Here is a 26,497-nt window from a genome sequence, read left to right as displayed (position 1 = left end):
ACATTGTAGTCACTATAGTTCAGTTTGATTCCTAATTAGGCCCTAGTGAAACTCCCATCTTTGACAGGCAACCTGGTGACCCACAGCCTTCATTTGTAGTCTCCGAGGCAAAGTCATAATTGATTCCATAGAATCTGGGGTGGTTGTTTTCTTTCTCCCTGACCAATTACTGTTTGAGGTGATCTTGTTTGTTTGTCTGATTTGGCTTATTTAGTTTTAAGAATAATTAGAGTCTTGGGGTACCCAGCTGGCTCAGGCAGAGGAGTGTGCAACTCTTGATCTCAGGACTGTGAGTTTGAGCCCCATGTTGGGTGTAGAGATTACTTTAAAAAATAAAATCTTTTTTAAAAATTAAGAATAATTAGTCTTTCTGAGAATTTGGTTCTATGATGTTTCTTTAACCAGTACAGATTTAAGATAAATAATAGCGAGTGGCTTCCCCATAAATATATTAATAATTGAAAAATACTAGAGGGGCATCTGGGTGGCTCAGTGAGTTAAGCGTCCAGTCTTCTTGATTTCGGCTCAGGTCATGATCCCTGTGTCGTGAGATCAAGCCCTGCGTTGGGCTCTATGCTAAGCAAGGAATCTTGCTTAAGATTCTCTCTCTCCCTTGGGTGCCTGGGTAGCTCAGTCGGTGAAGCATCTTCCTTCAGCTCAGGTCATGATTCCCGCATCCTGGGACTGAGTACCCAATCAGGCTCCTGCTCAGCAGGGAGTCTGTGTCTCCCTCTCCCCCCCCCAACCCCTGCTTGCGCTCTCTCTCTCTCTCTCTCTCTCTCTCTCTCTCAAATAAATAAATTAAATATTAGGGAAAAAAGTGTCTTTCACTCGCTCTCCCTCTATCCCTCCCTACCCTTCACATGCTCTCTCTCTCTAAACAAAAAGAAAGATAAATATAAAAAAATTAAAAGCCCATACATGCAGTCTTTTAAAAAGCAATAGAAAAGGAGAGAATAATTTGAAATGAAAAAACAAAAAAACACTATCTATAGGCATTTCCCAGTGTGAGTGCATGGGCTCAGCCTCAGTCAGACTTCCCTGGGACTTTCTCCCCTCACCTTCACGGAGCAAGGCACCCACGCTTTGCAGAGAGGGGGACCATGCACATTAAAAGCTTAAAATGGTTTAAGAAGCATATCAACCAAACAGTGAATGAATCCAGTTCAGATCTTGACTCAAACAAGCCACTTCCAAACGATTTATAAGACATCAGGAAATGTAAGCACTGGATGTTCAGTGAAATGAAGGAGTTATTTCTTTTTGTAGGACTTATGATGGGAGCGTAGTTATGTTTTGAAGTGAGTCCTTGCCTCACTGAGGTAAACACTGAAATATTTATGAATGAGATGATATAACATCTGATCGCTGCCAAGTGATCCAGTGAGGGGCGAGGAATGTGACTTAGGTGTACATAAGGAAGCAGACTGGCCGTCAGTTACCATTATTGACACTGAGTGGTACACACATGGGCATTCTCTTCACTTTTTTACACGTTTGAAATTTTCCATAATAAAATGTCAAAAAGTCTTTGCCCCCTCCAAATATCTTAATATTTGAATATTTAATAACTTTTAACACTAACTTTTTAAACTTACTTGGATTTCCATTTCATGAAATACCTATTTATCCTTTGGCTATTTTAAAAAATTGAACTACTCGTTCTTTTGTTTATTTGTAAAAGTTTCTTATATATCAAAAATATTTGCCATCTAACATATGTCCAGCAGATAGTTTTAACTTACTAAGGATGCTTTCTGCCAAATAGACTCTTCTGTTTTATCTTTATTATTATTATTTTTTAAGATTTTACTTACTTATTGGAGAGACTGTGTGAGAGAGTATCAGAGAGAGAGCACAAGCAGGGGGAGTGGGAGAGGTAAGCAGGTAAGGTAAGAGGTAAGCTCCCCGCCAAGCAGGGAGCCCCATGGTACTCTGTCCCAGGACCTGGGATCATGACCTGAACTGAAGGCAGATGCTTAACTGACTGAGCCACCCAGGCATCCAGAAGCTTGCTTTTATTTATTTATTTATTTATTTACTTACTTACTTACTTATTTACTTATTTATTTTAAATATTAAGGACCCATCTGTGTTTTTATGTTGTCTTACTTCATGCCACAGCTTTTGTGTGTGTACGTGCATGTGTTTGCTATGTGGGCTTTATCTTTTTTAGAGAAGTTTTGAATTCACAGCAAGATAAAGAACATACAGCAGAGCGGTGCCTTCATTACCACTGATGGACTCACGTTAGCGCATGACCATTGTCCGGAGCCCGTAGTTGACGATCAAGTCCCCTCTTGCTGTTGTACGTTCTGTGGGTTTGAACAGATGTATGGTGACAAGTATTCACCATTGCAGTATCATCCAGAATAATCTCACTGCCCTGTTAATCCTCTGTCCTCTGCCTATTCATCTCTCTAAGCTTCTGTTTTTATGGAGCAAAACTCTAAATTTTTAATCAAACCAGGGCTCACTGAATACCCATTCAGAAGCTCTAAGCAATACCCACCATAAAGGTCTCGTATCTTTTTTAATCCTCCTCGGTTACATTGTGCTGCAGTCACTCCCTCTCTGCCTGTCCTCCAGCAGCCCCGCTCCACGGTTTGAGAGGAGGCTGTGTGCTTTATGCTGTAAGGGCACACGCCTGTCTTCCATCCCTGCATCCTGCCTGCAGCCTGTCCGTTTGGAGATTTGGTGTTGATGCAACACTGCAGACTCTACCCCGGATTCCAGTTTTGTCAGTTGTCCCACTATATATCTCATACGGAGCAATTTCTCGTACAGAACCCCGTTGGGGTCACGTGCTGCTTGGGCCACACCCCTTTATTCTTCTCTAATCTAAGTAGTTTGGCCTTTCCTTAGTTTGTCCTTCATTGCATTGACCTTTTTGAAGATTCCAGGCAGTTGGTTTGTAGAATTTCCCTTTGGGTTTGTCTTACACGTCCTTGTGCTTAGGAGTCAAGTTATAGACTTTTGTGTCATGTTGTGTCTTCTTCTTTTTTTTTTTAAGATTTTATCTCTTTATTGGGTGCCTGGCTGGCTCAGTGGGTAAGCCTTCGGCTCAGGTCATGATCTCAGGGTCCTGGGATCAAGTCCCACGTCAGGCTCTCTACTCTGTGGGGAGCCTGCTTCCTCCTCTCTCTCTCTATGCCTGCCTCCCTGCCTGCGTGTGATCTCTGTCTGTCAAATAAATAAATAAAATCTTTTTAAAAAGAAAGATTTTACTTATTGTCTCCATTTCACAATAAGGAAGTTGAGGTATGAAAAGATTTTCTGCCCAAGATCACCCATGAAGTAGTAGAGGTAGGATCTGAACGCAGGCTGTCTCTGGGTCGTGTGCTCTTCTCCAGTGTCTGAAGCTGCTTATTCATCTTTTACTGTATGAATTCTATCTTTGCCTGTAGATGTAGTAAGCCTTTCTCTTCCTGCGAGGAGATACACGTTCAGAGATTTTCCTTTCGTACTTGGATGGTCTCGTTTCATGGATACCTCAGGATGTCTAATTGGCAGTTAGAGATTCAGATTTAGAACCTGAGAGGGGAGTCACAGGTCAAGATGGGGTTGAGAAGTCCCAACCCCTGTCTTGTGGGAGTACATTCTGACTGCCCAGTGGTCAGTGTTCTGTGATCCTGTCCTTGTTCTTGGCTGGTAGATCAATGCTGGAGCCACTTCTGGAGCGCAGGGCTTCATCAGGTGCCAGAGTTGAAGATCTGCCCCTCAAAGAGGACAGTGAGAACCGGATCAGCAAGTTCAAGCGAAAAGACTGGAGCCTCAGCAAGTCCCAGGTCATTGCAGAGAAAGCGCCAGAACCTGATCTGATGGTAAAAAAAAAACAAACCCAGCAACAGGGGGTCAGGGTTGAGGGGGGCGGGTGTGGCAAGCAAACAAGGGCCAGAGGTTCGCTAGTGCTGTCCTTGCAGCCACTTGCCACTCGCCGCAAAGCCCTGAGTCACCAGGCGGAAGTCCGGCCGTGCTTCCTCAGGACCTGGCAGCCTGTGACAGCATTTGATCTTACACTGTGCTAAAAAAAAAAAAAAAAAAGCACAAAGGGCAAATTTGAGGGTCTGAACCAGTAGTGGTGCAAGATCTTGTACTCACAATGTAAACTGTGGGCTGATGCTCAGAGCTGTGGTTCTCACCACCATGTTCCATGAGTCAGTGCATTGTCATTTCTCTTCTTTTAACTTAAAAAGAAAAGTGCTTTTTCTTCTTCCATGAGCCACATCATGTTGTTAAGTGCGGCCAGACCAGCCTTCCCTGAGAATCAGGGATGGCTCCTTTCCAACCCAGACAACACAGTCTGACTGTGGTCAGACTCAGGCTTATGGCCAGCCAGGAAAGAAAGTCTGCTTCAGTAAGGCCCTTCGCCGGCTCACCACCTGACAGGGCGGGAAACTCAACAGTGGCCCCTGGAGTGGGTCTCTGACAAGTCGGTGCTCAGCAGGCAAGGTGTTGGGAGCATTGACAAGCTTAGCCTTTCTCACGTATGTCTGTTTTGCTGTGCCCCACCCCCCACCAGAGCCCAGCCCGGAAAGCACAAAGACCAAAGAGTCTCCAATTGTCGGACAATCGGCTGACGCCATTTCATGGTTCTTCACCTCCTCAGTCGACGCCCCTGAGCCCACCTCCACTCACTCCTAAAGCTACCAGGACCCTCAGTAAGTTTTATATATATATATATATATATATATATATATACACACACACACATACACAGAGAGAGAGAGAGATTTAGAAAGATACAGACATATACTTTCTCTTCGCTTTAGTAGGGAACAGAGTATGTATGTATATGGATATATGGATCTGGGCAATATTTAGCTGGAATAGCCACACAGTATATGAGGCTATTATAAAGCTGGCTCATTCCATGGTGGTGGGTATAGCAAAATTAGAGTCCGACCAGGAGTCTTTGAGTTGCTAGGACTCATTACCCTTCTCTATAGAGTGACCCAGAGGGTCTCAAACTCCTTTTCCATTTATGAAGGTATAATGAAGTAGAGCCAGATGGGGACCAGACAGGAAGCAAATAACTTAAAAACTACTGGGTAGGTAGCCTGTACTTGGTATTGGAAAGGGTCCCAAAAAAGGACAAGAAATAGGCCTGTTCCACATACTGCTTACAGTCAGGCCTGGGGAATCAGCAATGCACGAGGCCTGAGAAGAATTCGAAGGTACCCTTGGTACAAAGAATGGAGGGGTAAGTCATCATGCCCATGGGCCATGGGAGTCAACCAAGAGCTAGAGATAATGCAGTAAGTTTTCCTGGAGGAAGTGGATATTGCATCCTTTAAGTGATCAAACTGAGACAGCTTAGTTAAATTTAACCAGTCTTTATTGACTGCTTACTTTGTGACAGACATTTTTTCAAAGTAATTGGGATAGATCAGAAGATAGAGTCGTACCTTAAGTTCTAGAAAATGTCTTCATCTCCAGCTTAATAGTAAAAATCCTAAGCAAAAAAAAAAAGGGGGATTTTTACTTCAGAACTTTTCATGAAACCTTCTGGTGAGTAAACAGTGCTACATTTGTCCTGAGGGCCGAGAGGCTGTTTCCATTCTGTCCACAGAAACTATAGAATATCGCCTTAGCCATTCGATTGGCCAGGTTGGTTTAGGTGTTAGAATGGCAAGCAGAGGCTCTATTAAGATTCCTTGAATTCTTCTCTCTGCCTTCATCTACTTTGTATTGTTTCTAGGCTCCCCGTCTTTGCAGACAGATGGGCTGATGACTACTACTGTCCCGCCTCCCCCTCCCCCAAAAAGCAAGCCCTACGAGAGTGGCCAGAGGAACTCTGCAGAGGTAGGGAACAACTGCACTGGGGTCAGAGCGCCCCGCTCCCGGGAGCACAGTGTTGGTTTTCCAAGCTTTTTGCTAGGGACATTTCCCATAGATTTGTCACTGTAATCACTTCTTGACTCATGCCTGAAACCATAAAACATATAAGGGAGTTTCTTTTTCTTTTTTTTTTTTTTTTAAAGATTTTATTTATTTATCTGACAGACGGAGATCACAAGCAGGCAGAGAAGCAGACAGAGAGAGAGGAAGCAGGCTCCCTGCTGAGCAGAGAGCCCGATGTGGGGCTCGATCCCAGAACCCTGGGATCATGACCTGAGCCGAAGGCAGAGGCTTTAACCCACTGAGCCACCCAGGCGCCCCATATAAGGGAGTTTCTAATGGGAAGTAATGAAATGCAAGCAGACCTTTTTGTCAGATCAAAGGTAGAGCTCTTCTCTGTACCTCACCCTCGGTACAAGTGAGTGAAATCAGTGAGTTCTGGTTCACATGTGAAGACTGTACTCCTTCTGGATGAGTGACAGTCATTCTGGAATGGCCTTGTCCTGCATTCTTCAACAAATATTGAGCGCCTTCTGTAGATACGCCAAGAACCCAGATGTTGGGGAGATAACATTTTGGGGTATCTCTGATTAACCCAAGGAGAACAAGGGAAGTTAAATGAGTGTTGTTTCCCTTCTCTCCTGGCCAAGGCTGCATAGATAGATCAGTTAGAAGCTAAAGCACTGTGTCGGAAATGTGGAGGAGAACCAAGTCAGGAGGAAAGATGGGACTCATTTGACTCTCATTGTGTCTGTTCCCTCAGATTGCCCCTCCGCTGCCGGTCCGCAGAGAAGCCAAATGCCCACCTCCACCTCCTCCCAAAGCCCGCAAATCTGGCTTCCTTGCTTCTGAGTCCGGATCCCACTAAGGATCTTGCCAGGTCTCCAGAACTCTGAACACCTTGAACAGCTGACGCCTAAGAGGAGGCCCTTTCCTCGCTCCCCAGGGCTCCTTGCTGACCCCCTTCCTGATCTGGGGTCAGCTGTGCTGCCTCCAAACTGGTGGTTCTTTGAAAGGCTACTGTGAAGGAAGCCTAAGCACTGCCCCCACTCCAGTCCGCATGAATTCCAGAATTGGTCGTGTCCTCTGTCTTTCTCAAAAGAGAGATCTCCCTCACCGTTATTAAATTCAGCCTCCAGCCCAGAGCTGCTGCAGCCTACAGACTCCTGGCTACGTTCTTCTGAGGAGGTCGCAGAGCAACCCCAGGAACCTGTACCTTGGAAGGATTTCTTGCTTTGCTTGTGAAAAGCTCTGCTTGAGACTTGATTTTCTCACGTAGACACACCATGTCTCGAATAACATTGGAAAAGACGCGCCTCAAGTACTTCAGTAGTTGAAATAATCCTACCTTTCTGATGTCTGCTTATGTCTTCTTTAAGGAAAAGAACATCTTTGTAATGAAGATTGGTAACTTTCACGTATGAATAGCTATCATTGGTGAAAAACCATGGACTCGACTGTGGGGTCTGAGCTCCTGCCACCCCCCCCCTCCCCCACCCCAGACTTGTGGCACAGGAACCCTCCTGGGAGTCCCTCACACTCTCAACTAACCAGCCCTCACCACACCATGTCACTCCTTCCTGCTACAGACTCCCTTGAAGCTCTTTCTTTTAACTCTTCTTAGCTCACATCACTGGACAGAAGGGACTTCGAAGCCCGGGTTCAACAGCTTTTCTTCCAGATCCCATTTGGTTGGCTCAGCGGCCCGTCTCTGCCACCTGATTTTACCCTGGAGAATATAGTGCAATATCTCCCTTTGATTATTTATTCCTCGTGATTGTGGAATTAATTTGATTACATGTTCATGGTACTAAGTCCGTAGTCCTTTCGGAAGAAGAAATGGGCTGATTCAGATGATGGGATATTACATACACCTACATGAACCCCACAAAGTTAGAGACATTTTGAGCTAGAAGGGCCCTAACTGAAGGTCATACAAACAACCCCCTCATTCTGTAGACAAGGAAACTGAAGCTAAACACAGAACATCTGCCTGCAGATTCTTACTAACAACCCAGCTTGCTAATTGAGGCTCTATCCGCAGGTAACACTTAGATCGAGAAGACAACCCTGACGAACTCCGTGATGAACTCCTACCTTTAGATGGGACAACGGTGGAAATGTCCCAGATGTTTCTATACTACTTTGACATAGATGGCAAAGTAGAAAGCTTTTTGTGGGTCCCCTAGGTCAGCATGTGGGGTCCCTTCCGTAACTGGGCCCGGTCCTCTTCCCCACCCACCCTGCCCTGAGGTAGAGAAAAGAAAGAGATTTCACCTCCAAAGACCCGGATATGCTGGCCTGCTTCTTGGTATACGTATTTCAACACCACCCCTCTTAGAAGAGACATACTTGTGCTTCATAGAGGCAGGGACATACAGACCTCAGAGGTGTGGCCAGCGTCCCACAAGCAGTAAGAGTGTGGATTTAGAAGTGGTGAGGGAAGGGCCGCTCTCCACTTCCACTCAGGGCAACCTTCAAGGGGGTAAACTAGAGAGAAGCCGGGTTTTGAAGTAAACCATTTGGTCTCCAACCATCCCAGCTGGGTCACCTGTTAACTTTGCAAACTCCCTCAACTGCTTGCCTTCCGAAATGGGGATGAGGACCTGCCACACAGATAAGGTTCAATGAGATTGACTGTGTGAAGTAGTAGGTATGAAGTGGTCTTTCCTTTCCTCTGCTCGGCCTGAGTAAGATCTGGAATTCTCTTAAGAGCATTATTGATCTTCTCCCCCACCCCGAGGTCATTTGGAAAGTGAGTACAAGTTAACTGAGCACATACAGTCCGTTTTAAAAAGATGACATCTTTTGGAGTCTCTTACATAATTATTTATGACTAAAGGAGAAATGTTAATAAGAACCAAAAAGGATTTTCATGGAGAGAACGCAACGATGAGAAGGAATAGAAAGGTTCTACGGGCCTTCTGTGGAGCCCAGAGCAGCTTCTGAAGTTGCCTCGCCCACTGGCTAGTGAGAATCTGTAGGCCTCCCTGGCCCTATTTTTCAGTCTGGCCTTGGAAATAGAAAGATGTAAGCTGGTCGCAAAAATGCCAAACCGCAGGCATGTCCCTTCAGAGCAGTGCAAGTGAGTTCTGCGGTGTGGGCTTCGATCAGGGGCTGGGGAAGTCGGATGCGCCAGTGCACGAATACCTACCCTTTTTTAACAGAACATATTTTTCCATCTGATCCCCCTTCCACCTTAATGGAAATACTGGGTCTCTCCTGCCCAAATAGAAAGGATTCTAGGTAATGGTGTGGATTCCAGATTACAGGGAACATGGGAGAAGCCACTGGGTCAGAGGCATGTTTGACAAAAGGTGATAAATCATGTCCTGAAGTCAAAGAGGAAGACTGCAAAGAAATGCCTTATGATTACCTTACATATGGGAGAGATAAGGGTCCGGGAATAAATGAGGAAAGAACTGGTCTTTATTTTCCTTGTTAAGAACTCCGGAGTATATTGAAAGGCATTGAAAGTAGTCCTCAAACTGTCACAACTGCGTGGTTATTATTAGTTTATGGAATTTTTTTTTTTTTTTTTGAGTCCCTTATTTTCTCTCTCTCTGTTCTGGTGACTTGTCTTCCTTTGAGATTTTTTTTCCCCTAAGAATCACTTTATTCAACATTTATTAAGCTTTTATTGAAATCCAGACACCATACAAGACCCGCAGGATATGGCAATTCAGTGTGTCCAGTGGGAACAGCCTGGTATGCAGAGACTATATTGTGCTGTGTGGTTAGCAAGAGAGTGGGATTAGGGGAGAGCGAAACCCTCAGTAAGGCTGCTGGGCCATGGGCCTCCCCTTTTCCACCTCCCATCTGGATTCCAGAATTGCAGTCAGGGAGACCCATGAAAAATGCAGTCACCCTGCAGATCCCTGAGGCTAACGAGAAATAAAGAGGAATTTGAGATAACAATCACCTTTGTTAACTTTTTCCATGCTGTGGGAGGCCTTCCCCTCTACTGGCCCCCAGATCAGGGGGTGATTTCTCCCTTTAAAATTGAGGCATGTCTTAACATACATATGGTCAAGTGCACAAATCCTGGGAGTATAGATGGATGAAACTTGACCGAGTCCTACACCGTGTCACACCCTCAGATCCAAATCTAGACTGCCTCCAGAGCCCCGGAAGTTTCCTTCATGTCCATGCTGTCCTTCTGCAACAGGCATTTAGAAGGTTATTCATAGCTGTAATTTCCTTCCTCTTGCTGGTGGGGTATAATGAGAAAAGGGGGAAACCCCACCATCAACACAAAACGGGACAGTCAAGACCATGGACCTTTTGGCAAGTCAATTTATAGTCCGTCCCTGGGCCTCATTTTTCTCATGTGAAGCATCTATATCCAAGGCTATGTGATTTTTAGAATCCTTGCGCCCTCGCTTTCTTTGATTCTAAGTGAATGAGAAAGGGAGTCTGAAGACAACGAAGTTTCCATACAGTGGATTTTAGGTGCACATGCTGTTGGCCGAGTGGGATTTTAAAATTAGTTGGTGAAGGTAAGTTCCTCTTCGGGTGGGTGGAGCGGGGAGCCTCCAGTTCTAACCTACAAAAGGAAAAAGGTAGTTTTCCTTTTAAGTTGATGATTTCAGGCTGATTCTTATAATCCAGCCACTGCTGATCTCCCACAAACGCTGCCCCAAAACTCGTCTTTTTGTCAGATTTTGTAAGTTGTTCATCCAGACTTTGTCAAGGCTCTGTTGCCAGGATTTTGTAAACTTTGGGTTTCAAACATGGACCATTAGGAAGATGTGCATCGAGGTAGAGAAATTTTGTTCAGATTTGCTGTTATTTATTTTTTAAATTAAAAATGAAAATGTATTTTGAAGTTTATCGTGTTTAGTCTGTTATTACCCTTATGTGAACGAAACGAAATCATTCCTGAACTTCCCTTTATCGACACCTCCTTTGCAACACGTCACACCCAGTCCCTCTGGCCTCCTGTCATTATAGGTCCTGTCAGTTTAGACTCATGCTGTGGGGTCATGGGATCATCGTTGCGTGGGAGCAGGAAGAACTTGTGCTCTTCCCTCACTTCCGTCCGCCTCCATCCATCCATCGGGCATCAGAGCTGATGGCTTCTGACAACAGTTCATTTAAACAATGGGCTGTTTCTTCACTCATTCACTGCAAAGGGAAATGAAAGAGGAGTAGCTACTAACTTACCTGGGAAGGATAGAAACTGATTCTCAAATGAGGCTGAACATTAGTATAACCTGGAAAGAGGCCACACCCCAGACCAATCAAATCAATTTCCAAGAGAGGGATCATGACCCAGCCACCATATTCTTTTTACATCTCCCCAGTGTTATTCCAACCTTTGGCCAAGGCTGAAAATAGAGGAAATAACACCTTGAGAAAATCGGTGTTCAAAATGGATGTCCATTTCTTAAACTCCCTGCTGGTGGTGTGTCGTACTGTGGGGACGGCCACATTTCAGTTAGAATAGCCACACTGTTTGAAGTCCTGGGCTTATGCCTAAGATTTTTTTTTTTTTTCTTTAAAGAAAACTGTCCCAGTGCTTTTAAACATTTGCCATCTATCGCTTTTTAGGGCAATAATGCCCCCACTGTGTACCTAAGAATCCCTGGCATGTTAAAGATGCAAATGGTTTGGGGCCCCAAGACTGAATCAGTAAGCCTGGGGAGTCTTTTTGGATCTACAGTCCCTAGTGAGAAATGCTACTTTAGAGCACTGTTCGCTGTCCAAATGTGTAAGTGCTGTTATTTCTTACAGCGATCCTCAGCTTTTTCCCAATCCTCTCCAGGATTATGCAACTTCTAAACCCTTTGCTAAAATGGTCCGTCTTCAAAGCCACTCTTTTGACTCTTGATCATTTAACATATACTTTAGACTTATATACTTGAGAACATATACTTGAGAACTTACGAAAGGGAGCTCTTGGTATGCTTCCCACCCTTTTCTTTCAAAAGGCTACATACAGGCCCTTTTTTTGAAGCTGCCTTGATGAGGTAGAGAGTTCTTCAAGTTCAGGAAAATGTGTAAAATGTTAAGAAAGGGGTCATTTTCACTCTCCATAGGCAGTTGGCCATTCACTAATCAGGTACCAAACATGTTCACGTAAGTTGCAAACCACCGGATGCTGTCCGCATCAGGCAGCTGAGTGAGCATCTTTGTAGACCATCCGGGGAAGCCCACGGCTTCTGGAAAACTGGGACTCCAACAGAACATAAAATATAAGTGACTGTGAGGGGGCACCTGCGTGGCGCAGTCGATTAAGCATCTGCCTTAGGCTCGGGTCATGAGGTTTGGGTCCTGGGATCAAGGCCCGTGTTGAGCTCCCCTCTCACTCTTTCTCTGTCTCTCAAATAAATAAATGAAATCTCAAAAAAGAATAAGTGTGTTGTCCTGTTCTTTTAATGCATTAACTGATGTAAAGGTTGTAAAAGGTGTTGTTTTTTGGAACAAAAAAAGTTACTGAGCGATTGGCTGATGGAAGCCTCTCATCCCGCCTTGTATGTGTTGATTAAAGAAAATATGCAGTTTTGCTTTTTGTTCCACAGAGGAGGTTGTGAACTACATCTCCCTAATTTTATTGAAGTGGGAGCAAGAAAGTTCTTTGAGCTTTAGTGATTCTTCAAATGGAGAGATTTGGGGAATCTATTGCACTATGATGATCTGTATTTAAAAAGGAAGGTTTTCTCTCCCGTGGACTGTTTCCAACCCCAGTTCAAATTCCTTTACATGGGCCCTTTTTTGAGATGGAGGGGCAGGGAGAGGAGGAGGAAGGTTCTGTCTGTGAGTGAAACAGGGAAAGGGCCTCGATCATTGCCATGTGAACATGGGCTCAGTTACCGGGACATCAGGCAATTTACCTGAAACCAGTGTTTTTCAAACGGTCTCATAGTCATTTGGAAGTTGGGAGGATAATTGAGAACTGGTCTCATAGTGTCTGGGACCCCACAGCAAAATGGTCACCAGTAAATGAAGTCGACACATGAGCCCTCAGGATCCCTTTTCAGCTCCAGTGAACAAACTAGAACCAATGAAAATACATACTGACTTTCGAGTCTAATACCATCCGCTGCTCTTCTAGGGCAAAATGGGAGCCCTGCCCACGTACCCCGATGGAACTGAGCAGGTCCTTTAAACCCCGGTCTCCTTTTAAAGGGAAGACCAGAGGGACGCCTGGGTGGCTCAGTTGGTTAAGCAGCTGCCTTCGGCTCAGGTCATGATCCCAGCGTCCTGGGATCGAGTCCCACATCGGGCTCCTTGCTCTGCAGGGAGCCTGCTTCTCCCTCTGCCTCTGCCTTCCACTCTGTCTGCCTGTGCTCACTCTCTCTCTCTCTCTGACAAATAAATAAATAAAATCTTTAAAAAAATAAAATAAAATAAAATAAAGGGAAGACCAGAATAGCTAATTTCCAAGGTCACTGTGAGGGTTAATGAAAACGTTTATGCATCTGTCCCCGCACAAAGCCAGATACTGGTCTCTGTGGAGAGTTGAATGGTGGCCACAGTATTTGACCAGGGTGCACGGGAATACTTGAATCCTGTCTTCAGCAGATTCTATACTCCAGAGCCTCTCCCAAGATGAACGCTGTTACCTTCAGGCCTCGGTCCCAAGCCTTTGTGTGCACCACTGGATGTGGTGAATGCAGGGACACTATGTGCAGCAGCAGGAACACTGGACCAAGGGCCCAGCGCAGCCTACTCTCTCCGGAGGAGAGAACCTCTCAGGTTCCAGTTGACTTCCAAAGAGATGCAAAGCAGTCTGGGAAGGGACTGCTCCCCAAGCCGGGGGAAGTCTTGGCTGTGATCTCACTTCTACGGAGTATAGTAAAAAATCAAGCTACAACCCCAATAGAAAACTGTTGCTGGGGCGCCTGGGTGGCTCAGTTGGTTGGACGACTGCCTTCGGCTCGGGTCATGATCCCGGAGTTCTGGGATCGAGTCCCGCATCGGGCTCCCAGCTCCATGGGGAGTCTGCTTCTCCCTCTGACCTTCTCCTCGCTCATGCTCTCTCTCACTGTCTCTCTCTCAAATAAATAAATAAAATCTTAAAAAAAAAAAAAAAAAGAAAACTGTTGCTACGTCAGATTTTGGGGCCCAGCCCAGTAGGTGACTGTACTTGGGGCAGGGATAGGGCTCCTTCCTCACCAGAGTTCAGCCTTAGAGAAAAAATTAACATTTGTGCCACTTTATTCACAACACTGTACTTCGCCATAAACATGTGAGTTTAGCATAAGCATATCTGGAATTCGCACAATTTAAAGATGTCAAATGAGTCACAAGTTTCAATATCAGAATTACACTTGTGTTGTCAGTCGCTCTGGTTCAGCGGATTTAAATCCTCTTCTGCCCAGTTTCCTCTTCAATCAGACTTTCCTAAGAAATACATGAGCAAAAAATATGTCAAGGTTGATTTTACTAGCTGAATTTCACTATGCTTTTGATCTTTTAGTTTCCAAAATATTGGAACAGGTGAATGCAGGGACACCATGTGCAGCAGCAGGAACACTGGACCAAGGGCCCAGCGCAGCCCTTTCTGTATTGATACAGAAAGAATAAATCTGTTTATTTTTGTGCACTAGAAAGGGCTAGAAAGATGTAACAGATCATGTATTTCTAACTTGTTTAATAAACATAAGATCCACGTTAATAGTTTAAGGATAAGATGTGAAGGAGGTGAAAAAAAGGTCTGATCTCCATTTGGTTTGTTTTGTCTTTAAGATTTTATTTGAGAGGGAGAGAGAGAACACGCGTGTGAGTGGGGTGGAGGGGGAGGAGCAGAGGGAGAGGGACAAGCGGACTCCATGCGGAGCGTGGAGCCCAATGTGGGGCTTGATCGCACGACCCTGAGATCACGATCTGAGCTGAAACTGAAAGGTGGACACCCTCAACCGACTGAGCCACGCAGACACCCTTGATCTCAGTTTTGTTTTGTTTTGTTTTGTTTTTTTAAGATTTTTTTATTCATCCATTTGACAGAGAGAGATCACAAGTAGGCAGAGAGAGAGAGAGGAGGAAGCAGACTCCCTGCTGAGCAGAGAGCCCCATGCAGGACTCGATCCCAGGACCCTGAGATCATGACCTGAGCCGAAGGCAGCGGCTTAACCCACTGAGCCATCCAGGTGCCCCGATCTCAGTTTGTTTTTAACCAACTTTTGCCTCAATACCTTCTTTCTAAGGTACGTTTGGGAAATGTCACTGCTTGCTATTATTTTTATTATGTGGTAAGTAGGAGTAGACACAGAAAGCCAATAAAGATGTCTGTCTGCTTTTTTTCGTTGAACTGGAGGTGTGGAAGTCAAGGTCAGTGGACAAAATGAAAGGTATAGCTTGTGTTTGTATATGAGTTATTCAGGCTTTCCCTGCTCCTGGCAGAGCAGCTAATCAACTATAGTGGCCTCAACTGCTGCAAACAAATGGACCACGGGAGCTCAAAGAACACAACGGTGAGTTCAATTCAAATTATATTCAGTGCTCTGCATACTTGCTTTCTTATTATCAAAAACCCGCATGAGGTTAGCAGATTCCCATTTTGGGTGGGAATTTGGAGATGGTTAGAATCCAGTCAGAAAACTGGAAATCAAATATGTGGCTCTGAATTATGAATTTACTAGTTTGGAATTTTCTATTCCAAAAGGGAAAAATAAACTAGAGCACCATTTTTTATTTCTACAATTTTCCAGGCAAAAGCCATTTCATACCAAGAACATTAGTGAAGAGTTAAGGAATCCCGTGGAGAGGTGAGGATTAGCCTAGATTAGATGAGTCGGGGTAAGGAGCGGGGGAGACCGTGGTAGATGAAAACAAGTGAAGAACTGACATGTAACAGTGGGAAGAAATGTAACAGTCATCCCAAGGGCTAGAACCAAGATTAGGGGATAAAGGTTACAGAGAGATTTCAACCTAATGGAAAAAAGGTTCTAACCGTTAGTACTGTCTACCCACTGAGAGAGGCTGTCACAGAATAGTGAGGCCCTACCCCAGGAGGAATTCAGGCAGTCAGAAAGGTAAGCCCCACAGAGGCTGAGAGGTGGTTGTCCCACATGGACAACCTGGGAGGTGGCACCAAGGACCTTTCCATCTCTAAAACTCCATGTCATTATAGCTGTGACTCACCAGAGCTCCTTTCAGGTCCCTGAGGGGAGGTCGGGGCTGGTGGATTGTGCATTCCAAACGCTGAGGTTTTGCTGGTTGATCAAGCTCTTCCACTAGCTGAGAAAAAAGAACATGATTCTTGCTGATGGAGACAAATGGAATGGAATGGTATTTTCCACTTCCACCAAGAACTATGTGTGGAGAGTGAGGTCAAGGGAATTGTGGGACGGGGACTTTATGGACCCACCCTTGAGGCATTTATACAGAGGGGTGGGGTATTCTGGGGGTACTGGTAGTAAGGAGAGTATATTTTCTCCCTAGAGATGATGAGAATGAAGTACTTTGAACCTCATGAAGGGATGGTCTACAAAAAGTCTAGGATCTTCTAGTTACGAATAGGGATGACTTTTATTTTCAATTTTCACTAAATATGTCATAGTTAAATAAGAGTTACTTCACATGTAATCTGTGGAGAGGAGACTTCAGATTCCAGGCCATCTTTATTTCATACTTAGTTATCTTTCTTATGTCTCCAAAAAGAAAGAGAAATGATTTTAAGTTTCTCTAGTTTCCTTTTGTCAGCACTATGTTGAGTTTCCCAGCCCCAAATCACTCATCCTTTAGGTTCTGTTTGTTTCCCATTAATTTAAGAACAATAACAACTGTATGTTTATTAATCCACTATCATTTTGGACATTAGCCAGCTAATATCTAAGACCTCTTTCATGTGATCCTTATATGACCCCAAGAAGTCTCATAGATTAAAAAACCAAGTACCCTATGTTAGTCCTGGTACACGTACTGAGGTAAATTTATATGAAATCAAATTCAGGATACTTCCCAGTATATATTTTGTGTCCTCGAGCTTACTAGCCCCTTCCCACTAGCAGCCTCCAAGTTCTTTGCCTAAATGCCCATTGCAGTAAAAAGAAATGATCAGGCATGATGCATCCTTGATAAGAATACTTATTTATGAGCTATGAAATGTATTCCAGCCTAGTATCATAGGTACTTTTAAAAGACAAAACAAGGAGAAAAAAATAAGCTGAAGTTCTAAGATTTTCTTTCTGAATCTCAAGGAATCCTCTTCCTCTGGAGACCTTGGGTCCATCCCACCGTTTTGAACTCCTTTGGCAATTCTAGATATTCAGAGTACAACCTGCTCCTTCGCACCTGTTGCCATATTCCCTTGGAACTGTTCCTGTCTGAATAGAAAGCAGGGATGGGACTTGCCTTTGCACTTGTCTCATGTCCCCCAGAATACCGACAGTCCATGGAGCCCAGCAAAGCACGCTTTGGGGCACACACAGAATGTTACTGCAGACTGAACCACATAAGCCACATCTTACTTTGATGATGAAAGAGCCTTACCTCTTGGAAAGAATCAATCAAATTTTCAGCATTTCTCTTTCCCCCAGGACGCAGTCCATAGGACCAGTGTTGGCCAGAGCAGCCCACCACACATAATGCCAGCAGGAGAAGACCAGCGACAAGTTTTGGAATCGGTTCCATTCTAAGGAACATCAGGGCAACAGTGAGAACAGACCTGGACTGGGTTGGGCAAAAAGTCAAGACCTTTTTGGTGATAAGCCTAATGTTTCTATGTTAAGTCTATAGGAGGCGGAAGTGGCAGCTGCCGGCTTTCACACCTAGACGTGAAACACACATCCTCATGCGCTTGCCTCTGGTGTCCTAGCCACAGGAGATAAAGGCAGTACTTGGAACTTGCACACTCAATACATTTTCGTACCAAGTGAGTCTGCTTTTATTTTTAGTATTTATTTGGTTATCCAAACTCCCTGATTCCTTCACTTACCAAGTTCACCTTTTTGCCTTAACATCCACCGCCCTGGCACTCCCCCACACCCCAGATTAGTTTCCAACTGTTTACCAATTCCTGAGTTAAAGAGAATTGGACCATTGGCTTGGAAAGGTAGATCCTGCTAGGAATCTCTGGCTAATATAAAGTTGTAGGACATTAAATGCATACACTGTGGCACTAATTACATTTTGCTGAGTGACTTTCCTGTCATTAGTGCTAGCCGGACCATCTGTGAACACGAAAGAGAACTCAACACCTCTCAAAGCACCAAGCCCCAGACCAGATGTCTCTGTGGCCAAGGTAGCCTTGAATTAGATGCTTACAGGAGGAATTCTCACAAAGTCTTCAAGTTACATTTCATCTGAGGGGAAAGAGGCTAAAGACAAAAATCAAATACTAGTCGATGAGCTGTGGTAATTATTCCCCAAAGGCTGGATCTCTGCCCCCCCCCCCCCCCCCCCCCGTGACAAGGACCATGAAGGTCAAGGTTTCTTGGATTTAGCCCTTTGGGTGAAAAGTGCCCTACAGACAGGCAAAAGCATGTGGTCTCAAACCAGTGCTAGAAATAGAAAAGCTGTTTTACCTGTTTGCGGACAAAAAGCCAAAAGAATCCCGAGCTGCTTTTTGAGTTTGTAGCGTTCTATGATTTTTCATTTTCTTAGCTTCCTTTTTATATGAGACTTTTTCAGTACTGAAATCTTTCCTGCTGGTAAATTATACTGCACATGGACTATGGGGGGTTTTTTTAATTGTAATTTTTAAAATCCTATTCACATAAAGCCCTTTAATGGTGTATGTAATTGGAACACCTACTGGTGTCTCTATAAAATTTACTTAAATCTTGGCCATTAAAACCTCAGCTAAGACTTTTACAGCTGAGAACACAATTCAGAGATTAAAATCTAGCTAGTTTAGATTCTCTTGAGGAAACTGATAGATCTATCCAGAGCTGAGGGAAAATGGCTGTCGTTCAATTAAGTGATGTTAAATGCAAACCATAAAGCTTTCACAAAGGAGGCCATGTAATAATTATAGAAAGAAGTTGAGTCAGGATGCCTGGGAACTGGTCTCAGCTCTTCAATTCTTCATTTGTAAGCAGAGCTGATTTATAAATACTAAGAAGTGATTATTGGCACTATACCTGCATCCATCTAGGACCCTAAAGTAGATCCTGTGAGTCTGAAAATTCCCCCATCTCCTCCCTTCCTTGACTTATCTGGAAAGCCTTCTGTAGCATCACAATGTTAGGGAGAAACATTGTAGTTCAAGTACACCAAGCCCAAGACCACCTGGTGGGTGGACAGTTGGCTCATTTCAGTAGAATACTTACTGAGTTAAAATATGCAAATCATTGTGCTAAAGGCGGTGGGAACACCAAGGTGAGAAATAGTAGTTAACTGGCTTCTGAATAAGACCAACCTCACTCATTACAACAGGCTTGCCAAGTGGATATTGTTATCCAAATTTCATAGATAGATGTGCCAACCCAGTGGTGAACCCTTGGGATATTTTATACAGTATAACATTTACACAGTATAAACATTTACAAAAGAAAGAGAGAGCCATTACTCCTTGTTTCATTTATTTGAACACATGATTGTCTTCCCCTAATTTACTGCTGGGTTGTGACTCAGGAGACTCAAGGAGCCCATCTTATTTAAAAGCCTGTTAAATCCCTAGCATTTAGTCAGCATTTAAGTTTAAGTTAGAATGAATGAATGAATGAATGAATAAAAAGTAAGGACCTTTAAACCAGACTAGGCTTCCTCTATTTCTGCATCAAAGATATGTTTTATCAGACACAGAATTAAATCTTCCTGTACAATTGTGTGTGAGGCCTGTTACATTAGCTAAGTTGTAAAATGGTTAAAAATGACTAGAATATTCATCTTAGAGCTAGGATTGGCAGTTTCTCCTCAGGTAAGATCTAAACCAATCAGTCATTGCCCAGTGTCTTCTGGATCAACTACATTTGCAAGATGTCAGCATAAAGAGCAATGTGGAGGGCAACTTAACTCTGTGCTTTCGTCAGCCATTTCTGTGGAGGCTGTCAGAGTCTCATGATAGGGTAGAGAAGGGGATAAGCTTTCAAGTATAATTGCAGACAGAGGGGAATTTAAAGAAAAAAAATAAAGTGATTAATTTCATTTAAATTATTTTATTTCCTTAGACACTGAATAATTTTAAGAGCCATTTTGACCTGAAAGTTATCTCATCTCACTGTAATACAAAGGTAATGAGAGGCTCTTTCTCAACAGGAGTTCATTATGTTTGAATAGTGTTCAAATTCTCCAACGGATTTCTCATTTGCTGAAAGAGGTTCTAACAGTGTTGTGTAAGCACAAGTGGTCACTGGTCAGGACTAAGGAGGTAAGACATCTGACCCTTATTTCATGTTAAGCACTTCTCTTTGGTTACTCATCAGTGGATTTCTTGTAGCTTATTTCTATCGGTTGGTATTAAACTTTTGAAACATGTTTTGCAATTTTGGGATGAAAACAGCCACATAGTATAAAAATACATACAGTATGCTTTATGCCAAATCTGTGTCATATTCTTAGGGCACATAGATCTCAAGGGCAAAGGCCAGATTCATTTTCTACAGTATCATGTAAGAGATCAAACATGCAGTTAATGGAATTTTGATGTTTAGTGATAAACTTTGAAGCTTTTCATAGTTCCAAGGATAGACCATTTATCATGAATGGATTTTATGTTTGTCATAATTTTTTTCTCAATTTAGAAATTTCCAGATCTTAAAGTGTATGGCTTTAGAGGGAAAATGGTTTCACTTTCAACATTCTCAAAACTATTTAAGTGTTACAATAATGACTCCATAATCTTGATGAGTGATGGATACAACCCTCTTTTTTGCCTAATGTAAAATCTCAGCAGGAGGAATCCATGGTGAACTCCTCCTGGCATATTATAAATTGTGAAAGGCTTTCAGAGAATTAATCCTTGCATTAAGGTGGTTTGTACAGAAAACGTAACCACTTTTCTTCACAGAGGTGTACCTTTTAATTTTAAAGATAATACCTCCTTGGAAATTTAATGAAATTCTAGGGCTTTTCGTTAAACATGATTTGAAGCTGACATGGGGGTAGATCTACAGTGTAAGTCACCAATTCATGAAATGAGCAACTGGAGAAAATATTCCAAGTCCTGATTTTAGATAGTAACCTTTGTAAGAAAATGAATCTGCAGTATTTCCTACTAAAAATTTTTTAAAACTAATTAGAAGAACTAGATTATATTACAACCTGAGTAATTACACAAGTACTGAATTTTATCCATGTTGGTAATGTTAATTTAGGTTTGACCTTTTTCTAGTCTCCCACCCTCACCTGTATTTTTACCCGTGTACAGACATGTTCCATCACTAGGTTTAATAGAAGTTTTACTATTTTGAAACCCCTCCCTCAAAATCCTCTCTCCCAGGTGTTAGGTGAGAATGTTTTGGGGAAAATGTTAACCTAATAAAGCTAACTTTTAATGTTCATCAGCTGAAGAGTAACTCAAATTAACTCAAAGTATTACTGGAAGGCAGTCTTGTCTTTTCAGAATTAATGAGATCTCTTTGTGTTGTTAGCATGGTGGATTTTAAAAAGAGGGTCATAAAATAATCACACTTTAAGAAGTAAATTTGCCTGAATGGCACTTTCAAAGAGACTAATCGGTTTTAATTATAATGTTGCATTTTCATTTCCAACCCGACCCTTGGGGCTGGTCATCAACATATGGTGAAGAAATGTAAGCAAATTACAAGTGCTGATTTTCAAAAACATGACAAGAAACTCCTTTTCAACATTTCACATCATTTATTAATGCAGTATACATTAGATCCAAAATCTGCAGTTTCTAAGCATACCACGTTTAGCTCTTTCGGATTCTTCTGCAGTTTTAAGTTATGTCTACAGAGGTACCCTTAAGTGGATGAATAACACGTTCTATAATTATTGAAAATATATAGTACAGAGTGAAATGATTTAAATATAATTTAGGCACATATTGATTATGAAAATAGATATCTCTCAATACAATACTTCTCTGTCTTGGTAAAAATAATAAAGCAAAGAAAATAATTCATTTCTGAAGTTGCTTTCCCTCACTGGTAAAGGTCCGATCTCCCACTATGCATATTGTACCTTTTACTGTTAAGGAAAGCTTTGCATATGTATATATAGAAGAAGCTACGTAAATATTGAAAACATGTCATTCTCCCAGAGGAGACAAAGTAGTTTTGAATGATTCATTGCTTCAAACCGATGAGTCTGCAGAATTCAGAACCTATTTGGACACAGCTTATATCCCTGTTCTTGGGGCAGACAAAAGGACATGGGTTACTGGTAAGGAGTAGAGGCCCTGTCTCTGCTACCACAGAGATGAGGACTAGAGAAAATAAGTCTAGAATTGATTTAAATGAAACCAGAAAATAGAAGACAAAGACAGGTGCTGATTGGTATTACACCTTGGACCAGCCAAATGCCTTTACTCTTATTTCAGTTTTTTGGTGGCTATAATCAAACTGTCAGTTTAAAGTCCCCTCCTTCCCCACTGTAGGGTTTTAGCTGCAGTTATGGTAATGCCCAAAAGATGACTGCCATACTCATTCATATTTTATTTATAGCTTGGATTGCAATGGACTGGGATTTATGCCTATTTCTAAGCTGGCCCTGTTTAAACTATTTGGCATTTGAATTAAATTAATAATGCACCTTGGTTTTTTGGTTCTGACATATCTTCCTATGCTTATTTTGACTATACAGGAGGAAACAAGGTGAGTAGTGTAAATTGATAAAATTGCCTGGTCTGGCGTTGAGTGGAACCTGCTTTGAATGAAATTCTAATGATGCTCTTTAAAAGCTGTAGCAATAGGTAAATTCTTTGTCCATCTGGAGAATTCCACCTTAACTTGAGCTGATAATGATGTCTTTTCTTTCACTCTGTCTCAATCAGTAAGAACTGAGGATTTAATTTAGCTACTGCTTTGTTCTAAAAAATAAACATGATAAAAATGAACCTGAAAAGAGAGCCTTGGGGAATCTGATCTCACCATATTCACACAGCGTGACAGGTATTTAAAGTAGGGGAGTGCATCACTAAAGCTATTAATAAACCTGAACTCTGCAAAATTTTCATAAAGTTTAACAATTTAAATATCCATACTGCATCTAAAGATTCAATAAATATAATTGCATATGTTGTGCTTTTCATAAATTAAAATCCTCAAGTACATTTCAAACCAAGATGGTATTTCCACATCATGCCTATTTAAAAGCAAATATAATGGATCCTATTCCTGGTCATAAAGCCAGGAAAATCCCTCTACCTCCACTCAAAAGGCAGCGAGCTAATCTAGCTTCCCTACATCTATTACATGAGTGCTTCTCCATTAAAACCAGAATGTGGAAAAAAGTCACTTTTTTCCTTTATGCACCTCTGAGAACAAGCATAATCCTTTAAATGGTTTGTTTTTTTTTTTTTTAAATTCTCTTACAGTGTTATTTCTTCTAGACAACTGAGTGGGTGGAGAAAAAAAAAACTGATAAGGAAAATATTTTGCATCTTGGACTTCTTCCTTCAGCACTGAAATTCTCATCTGACACTTTGTGACATGTGCAGTGGTGTCAGCATCTCTTCAAATATAGCTCCCTTCACGTTGGAACCTCTCAGGTTGGCTTCTTGAAGATCACAGCCAGACAGATCACAATTCTGCAAGACAAAACCAATATTCACGAAATTTGGGTGCAGGGTGAGGGCCTTCTCTGCTCCCTCTCAAAATGATTTCCTGGGCCCATGAAATTCATGTTATCATGAAAATCAGTTATTTCTGGAAAACTTCTGTTTTAGGAAGAAAGTCAGATTTTCTTCTATTGGATTTCTTTTCTCTAGGTGATGCTCAGGCTGACCATCACAAATAGAGATAAACAAAGGTTAAAGAGGAAGCATGTCTCTTCTGTTCATATATTTAAGAATCAGTCATTTAAAACCCAGAATGGACTCCAATGTAATAAATTTTATCTGTGCAAATTACTATAATCCAACAACAACAATAACAAAAGACCTGAGGAGGGCTGGGAAACATCATTAAAAAACATCTGAGCAAGAGATTTTACTTACAAAATTAAATTATGTAGGAGATTTTGCCTTTCCTCAACTTGAACTTTTTTATAGCAGGGAACTGCCTTTTTTTAAAAATCCCAAATTATATGCACAGTTCAATGAGTTTTAATAAATGCATATAACAGTTAACTACCACCACAATTTGAAGTTTTAAAATTGCTCCTGTGATCACAGTGACAGATGAGACAGATTTTGGTTAAGTCCCTGGAGATGTTGGGCGATGGCACATAACCATTTAGGACAGAATGTCACCAGCTGCCCTTCAACAGTCAACCTGATTAGTCTTTGCAATCAGTTGCAATCAGGAAGACTTTGATTACATGGTTAACTAAAACCAAGGGTAGGGGGGATCATCATCTTTGGTCTGACAGTACCAAATAATAAAAAATTAAATAACTATGTGTAATTTAATTAAAAAATTAAATAAATAATAAGAAATTAAATAAATAGGTTTATACTTTTGGCTTTAGGCTGATTATTTTTGCCTTTAAGTTTAATGGGGCCTGCTACTCTGTTGTTAACATCTATCAAGAGAACAGGCAAAAACATTAAAAGAAAAAAAAAAAACAAGCCAAATTTTGACCTACTATTCTCTCCAGTCCCAAATAGGCCAGATTTTCTGGGATAGGGCTGTACTGTTCAATATGATGGCAACAACCACATGTGGCTACTTATATTTATTTATTTACTTTTAAGGATTTTATTTATTTATTTGACAGAGATCACAAGTAGGCAGAGAGACAGGCAGACAGAGAAAGAGGAGGAAGCAGGCTCCCCGCTGAGCAGAGAGCTCAATGTGGGGCTTGATCCCAGGTCCTTGGGATCATGACCTAAGCCGAAGGCAGAGGCTTGAACCCACTGAGCCACCCAGTCCCATGGCTACTTATATTTAAATGGATTAAAATGAAATAAAATTTAAAAATCCGTTTCTCAGTTGCACTGGCCATATTTCACGTGCTCAACAGCCACGGGGCTGGTTGCTATTGTACTAAACAGATTTAGAACCTGTCTAGCATTGCAAAAAGTGCTATTGGACAACAATGGAGTCTGACCAATAGCCCTTAAGTCTGCTAGCTGCATTTGCAATTAAGACAACACAGAGAATTCTGATGAAAGAGATACATGGACAAAATTAAAATCTCAAGTTGAGATTCAAAAAGAACATGATTCCAGTTTAGAACAGGCTTGCTTTGAACCTGATTTCAAACCTGGATATCTTTTAAATTTCTCAAGTAGTTAAAAAAATAATTTGACCCCATTCAATTCTGCTTGGAATTAAAACTTAAGAAAAACACAATGAGGGGTTCCTGGGTGGCTCAGTAAGTTAAGCGTCTATCTTCAGCTCAGATCATGATCTCAAGATCCTGGGATCATGCCCCACATTGGGCTCCTTGCTCAGCGGGGAGCCGCTTCTCCCTCTGCTTGTGCTATCTCTGTGTCAAATAAATAAAAATCTTTAAAAAAAATCCACAATAAATTAGATTAATAAAGACACCCATCAAAACTGCTCTACCTGAAGGAGACCCAAGGAAAAGAGGAGAAAGGAAATCAACTTAGAGTGAATGTCAGATGAATCGCCAAATCTGAGACTGGCAGCTAGGACTTGTGTAACTGAACCCTGCTTTGGGGTTCAAATTTGTTGAAACAAGCAATCGATAAAAAAACATCCCTCCAGCGGTGCTGGCATGCTACCTGCCGGTTTTTACCAGCCAAGTACTTTATGATTTCAATAAATTTTCATGAGATACCTGGTAACTGTGGATTCACAAAAACTCTTAAGAAATTGGTGACTCACCTCTAAATCCGTTCCTGCCAGAGTTGCTCCTCTAAGGTTACAGTTCTTCAACTTTGCATTTTTTAAAGTGGCAACTCTTAGGTTAATTCCTGTCATTTGACTTCCTTCCATATCCACACCTTTCAGATTAGCACCTAAAGTGAATATATTTAGGGAGTAGTTGAACTTAAAAATATTTATAGTCCTCTACCTTCAAAAAACCACAGGATGACTTAATGGAGGTGAATGATGACAGGCTTCTTTAACTTTTGGAAGAACTCTGCGAACCATAAATCTCAGTCTCTCAACCAACTTCCACACAGAAAGAGTTCACTGTTAAAAAAACTGTTTGCTTATACTATGAATGAAGAATGTTTTAGTCGATATTTTTGAGGGAAGGATTCAATTCAGTCTTAGACAAGTAGCGTTTTTACAGCAGCCTCTGGAAGGTTATAAGGAAGGGAAGCACCCTGTGTCCCTAACCTGCAACGAAACCAAGTGACCAGTTCACTGACACAACAGTCACCAGGCATTCATGAAAAAACATTAAGTCACAATGCACTGCCTGGCTTTGTGCAAACTGAAATTCATTTTAATCAGTGTAAGAGTATGCTGTTTAGTTTCCAAGTTTGAGATGCTGGTATTTAATGCTCCAACTAAAGCCTTATTCATGATCGAAGGCTGGATTTTCCCTAACTTCTTGCCTAACATATGACTGAGACCAAGAAAGAATTTACTCTTTTGCTCATTCTCCAAGTATGAGGACAGAAGAAATCTGTATCTTCCTATAGTGGTCATGACTTCCCTGTAACAATTATTTTGTTGGGCTTTTTACTTCATCGTTTGTTTTTACCTTAGACAGTGTA

The 26,497-nt window shown here is 42.1% G+C and overlaps 3 protein-coding genes across 6 annotated transcripts in view; 1 reads left to right on the top strand and 2 right to left on the bottom strand.

Moving 5' to 3' along the window:
* The window catches only part of DOCK5 (dedicator of cytokinesis 5), a 214,033-nt gene extending 203,364 nt beyond the window's left edge, over positions 1-10,669 (top strand). For both annotated transcript variants that reach the window (XM_082729217.1, XM_082729216.1), the window contains exons 49-52: positions 3,656-3,824; positions 4,523-4,661; positions 5,702-5,805; positions 6,605-10,669. In XM_082729217.1, the coding sequence (XP_082585343.1) occupies positions 3,656-3,824; positions 4,523-4,661; positions 5,702-5,805; positions 6,605-6,709 (517 nt within the window). In that variant the 3' untranslated portion in view covers positions 6,710-10,669. The remainder of the gene's footprint in view (positions 1-3,655; positions 3,825-4,522; positions 4,662-5,701; positions 5,806-6,604) is intronic.
* A 3,317-nt stretch (positions 10,670-13,986) lies between these two features.
* Positions 13,987-18,384, bottom strand: GNRH1 (gonadotropin releasing hormone 1; the record flags this gene model as incomplete). Of its 2 annotated transcripts, XM_082729225.1 has the most annotated exons (4): positions 13,987-14,190; positions 15,931-16,026; positions 17,281-17,422; positions 18,315-18,384. In XM_082729225.1, 3 exons carry the CDS (start codon positions 17,419-17,421, stop codon positions 14,149-14,151), a joined length of 279 nt encoding a protein of 92 aa, XP_082585351.1. In that variant the 3' UTR covers positions 13,987-14,148. The 2 variants fall into 2 exon arrangements, with proteins under 2 accessions (XP_082585351.1, XP_082585350.1); XM_082729224.1 differs by lacking the exon at positions 18,315-18,384 and having other exon boundaries at positions 17,281-17,433.
* Positions 18,385-21,532: 3,148 nt separating this feature from the next.
* Positions 21,533-26,497, bottom strand: part of KCTD9 (potassium channel tetramerization domain containing 9) — a 43,534-nt gene continuing 38,569 nt past the window's right edge. For both annotated transcript variants that reach the window (XM_082729222.1, XM_082729223.1), the window contains exons 11-12: positions 25,653-25,786; positions 21,533-23,446 (exon numbers count right to left, since the gene is read on the bottom strand). In XM_082729222.1, the coding sequence (XP_082585348.1) occupies positions 23,330-23,446; positions 25,653-25,786 (251 nt within the window). In that variant the 3' untranslated portion in view covers positions 21,533-23,329. The remainder of the gene's footprint in view (positions 23,447-25,652; positions 25,787-26,497) is intronic.

The sequence above is a fragment of the Mustela nivalis genome (genome assembly GCF_964662115.1).
Source record: "Mustela nivalis genome assembly, chromosome: 4".
NCBI lineage: Eukaryota > Metazoa > Chordata > Mammalia > Carnivora > Mustelidae > Mustela > Mustela nivalis.
Note: the sequence above shows the minus strand (reverse complement) of the source record. Positions and strands in the feature narration are given on the sequence as shown.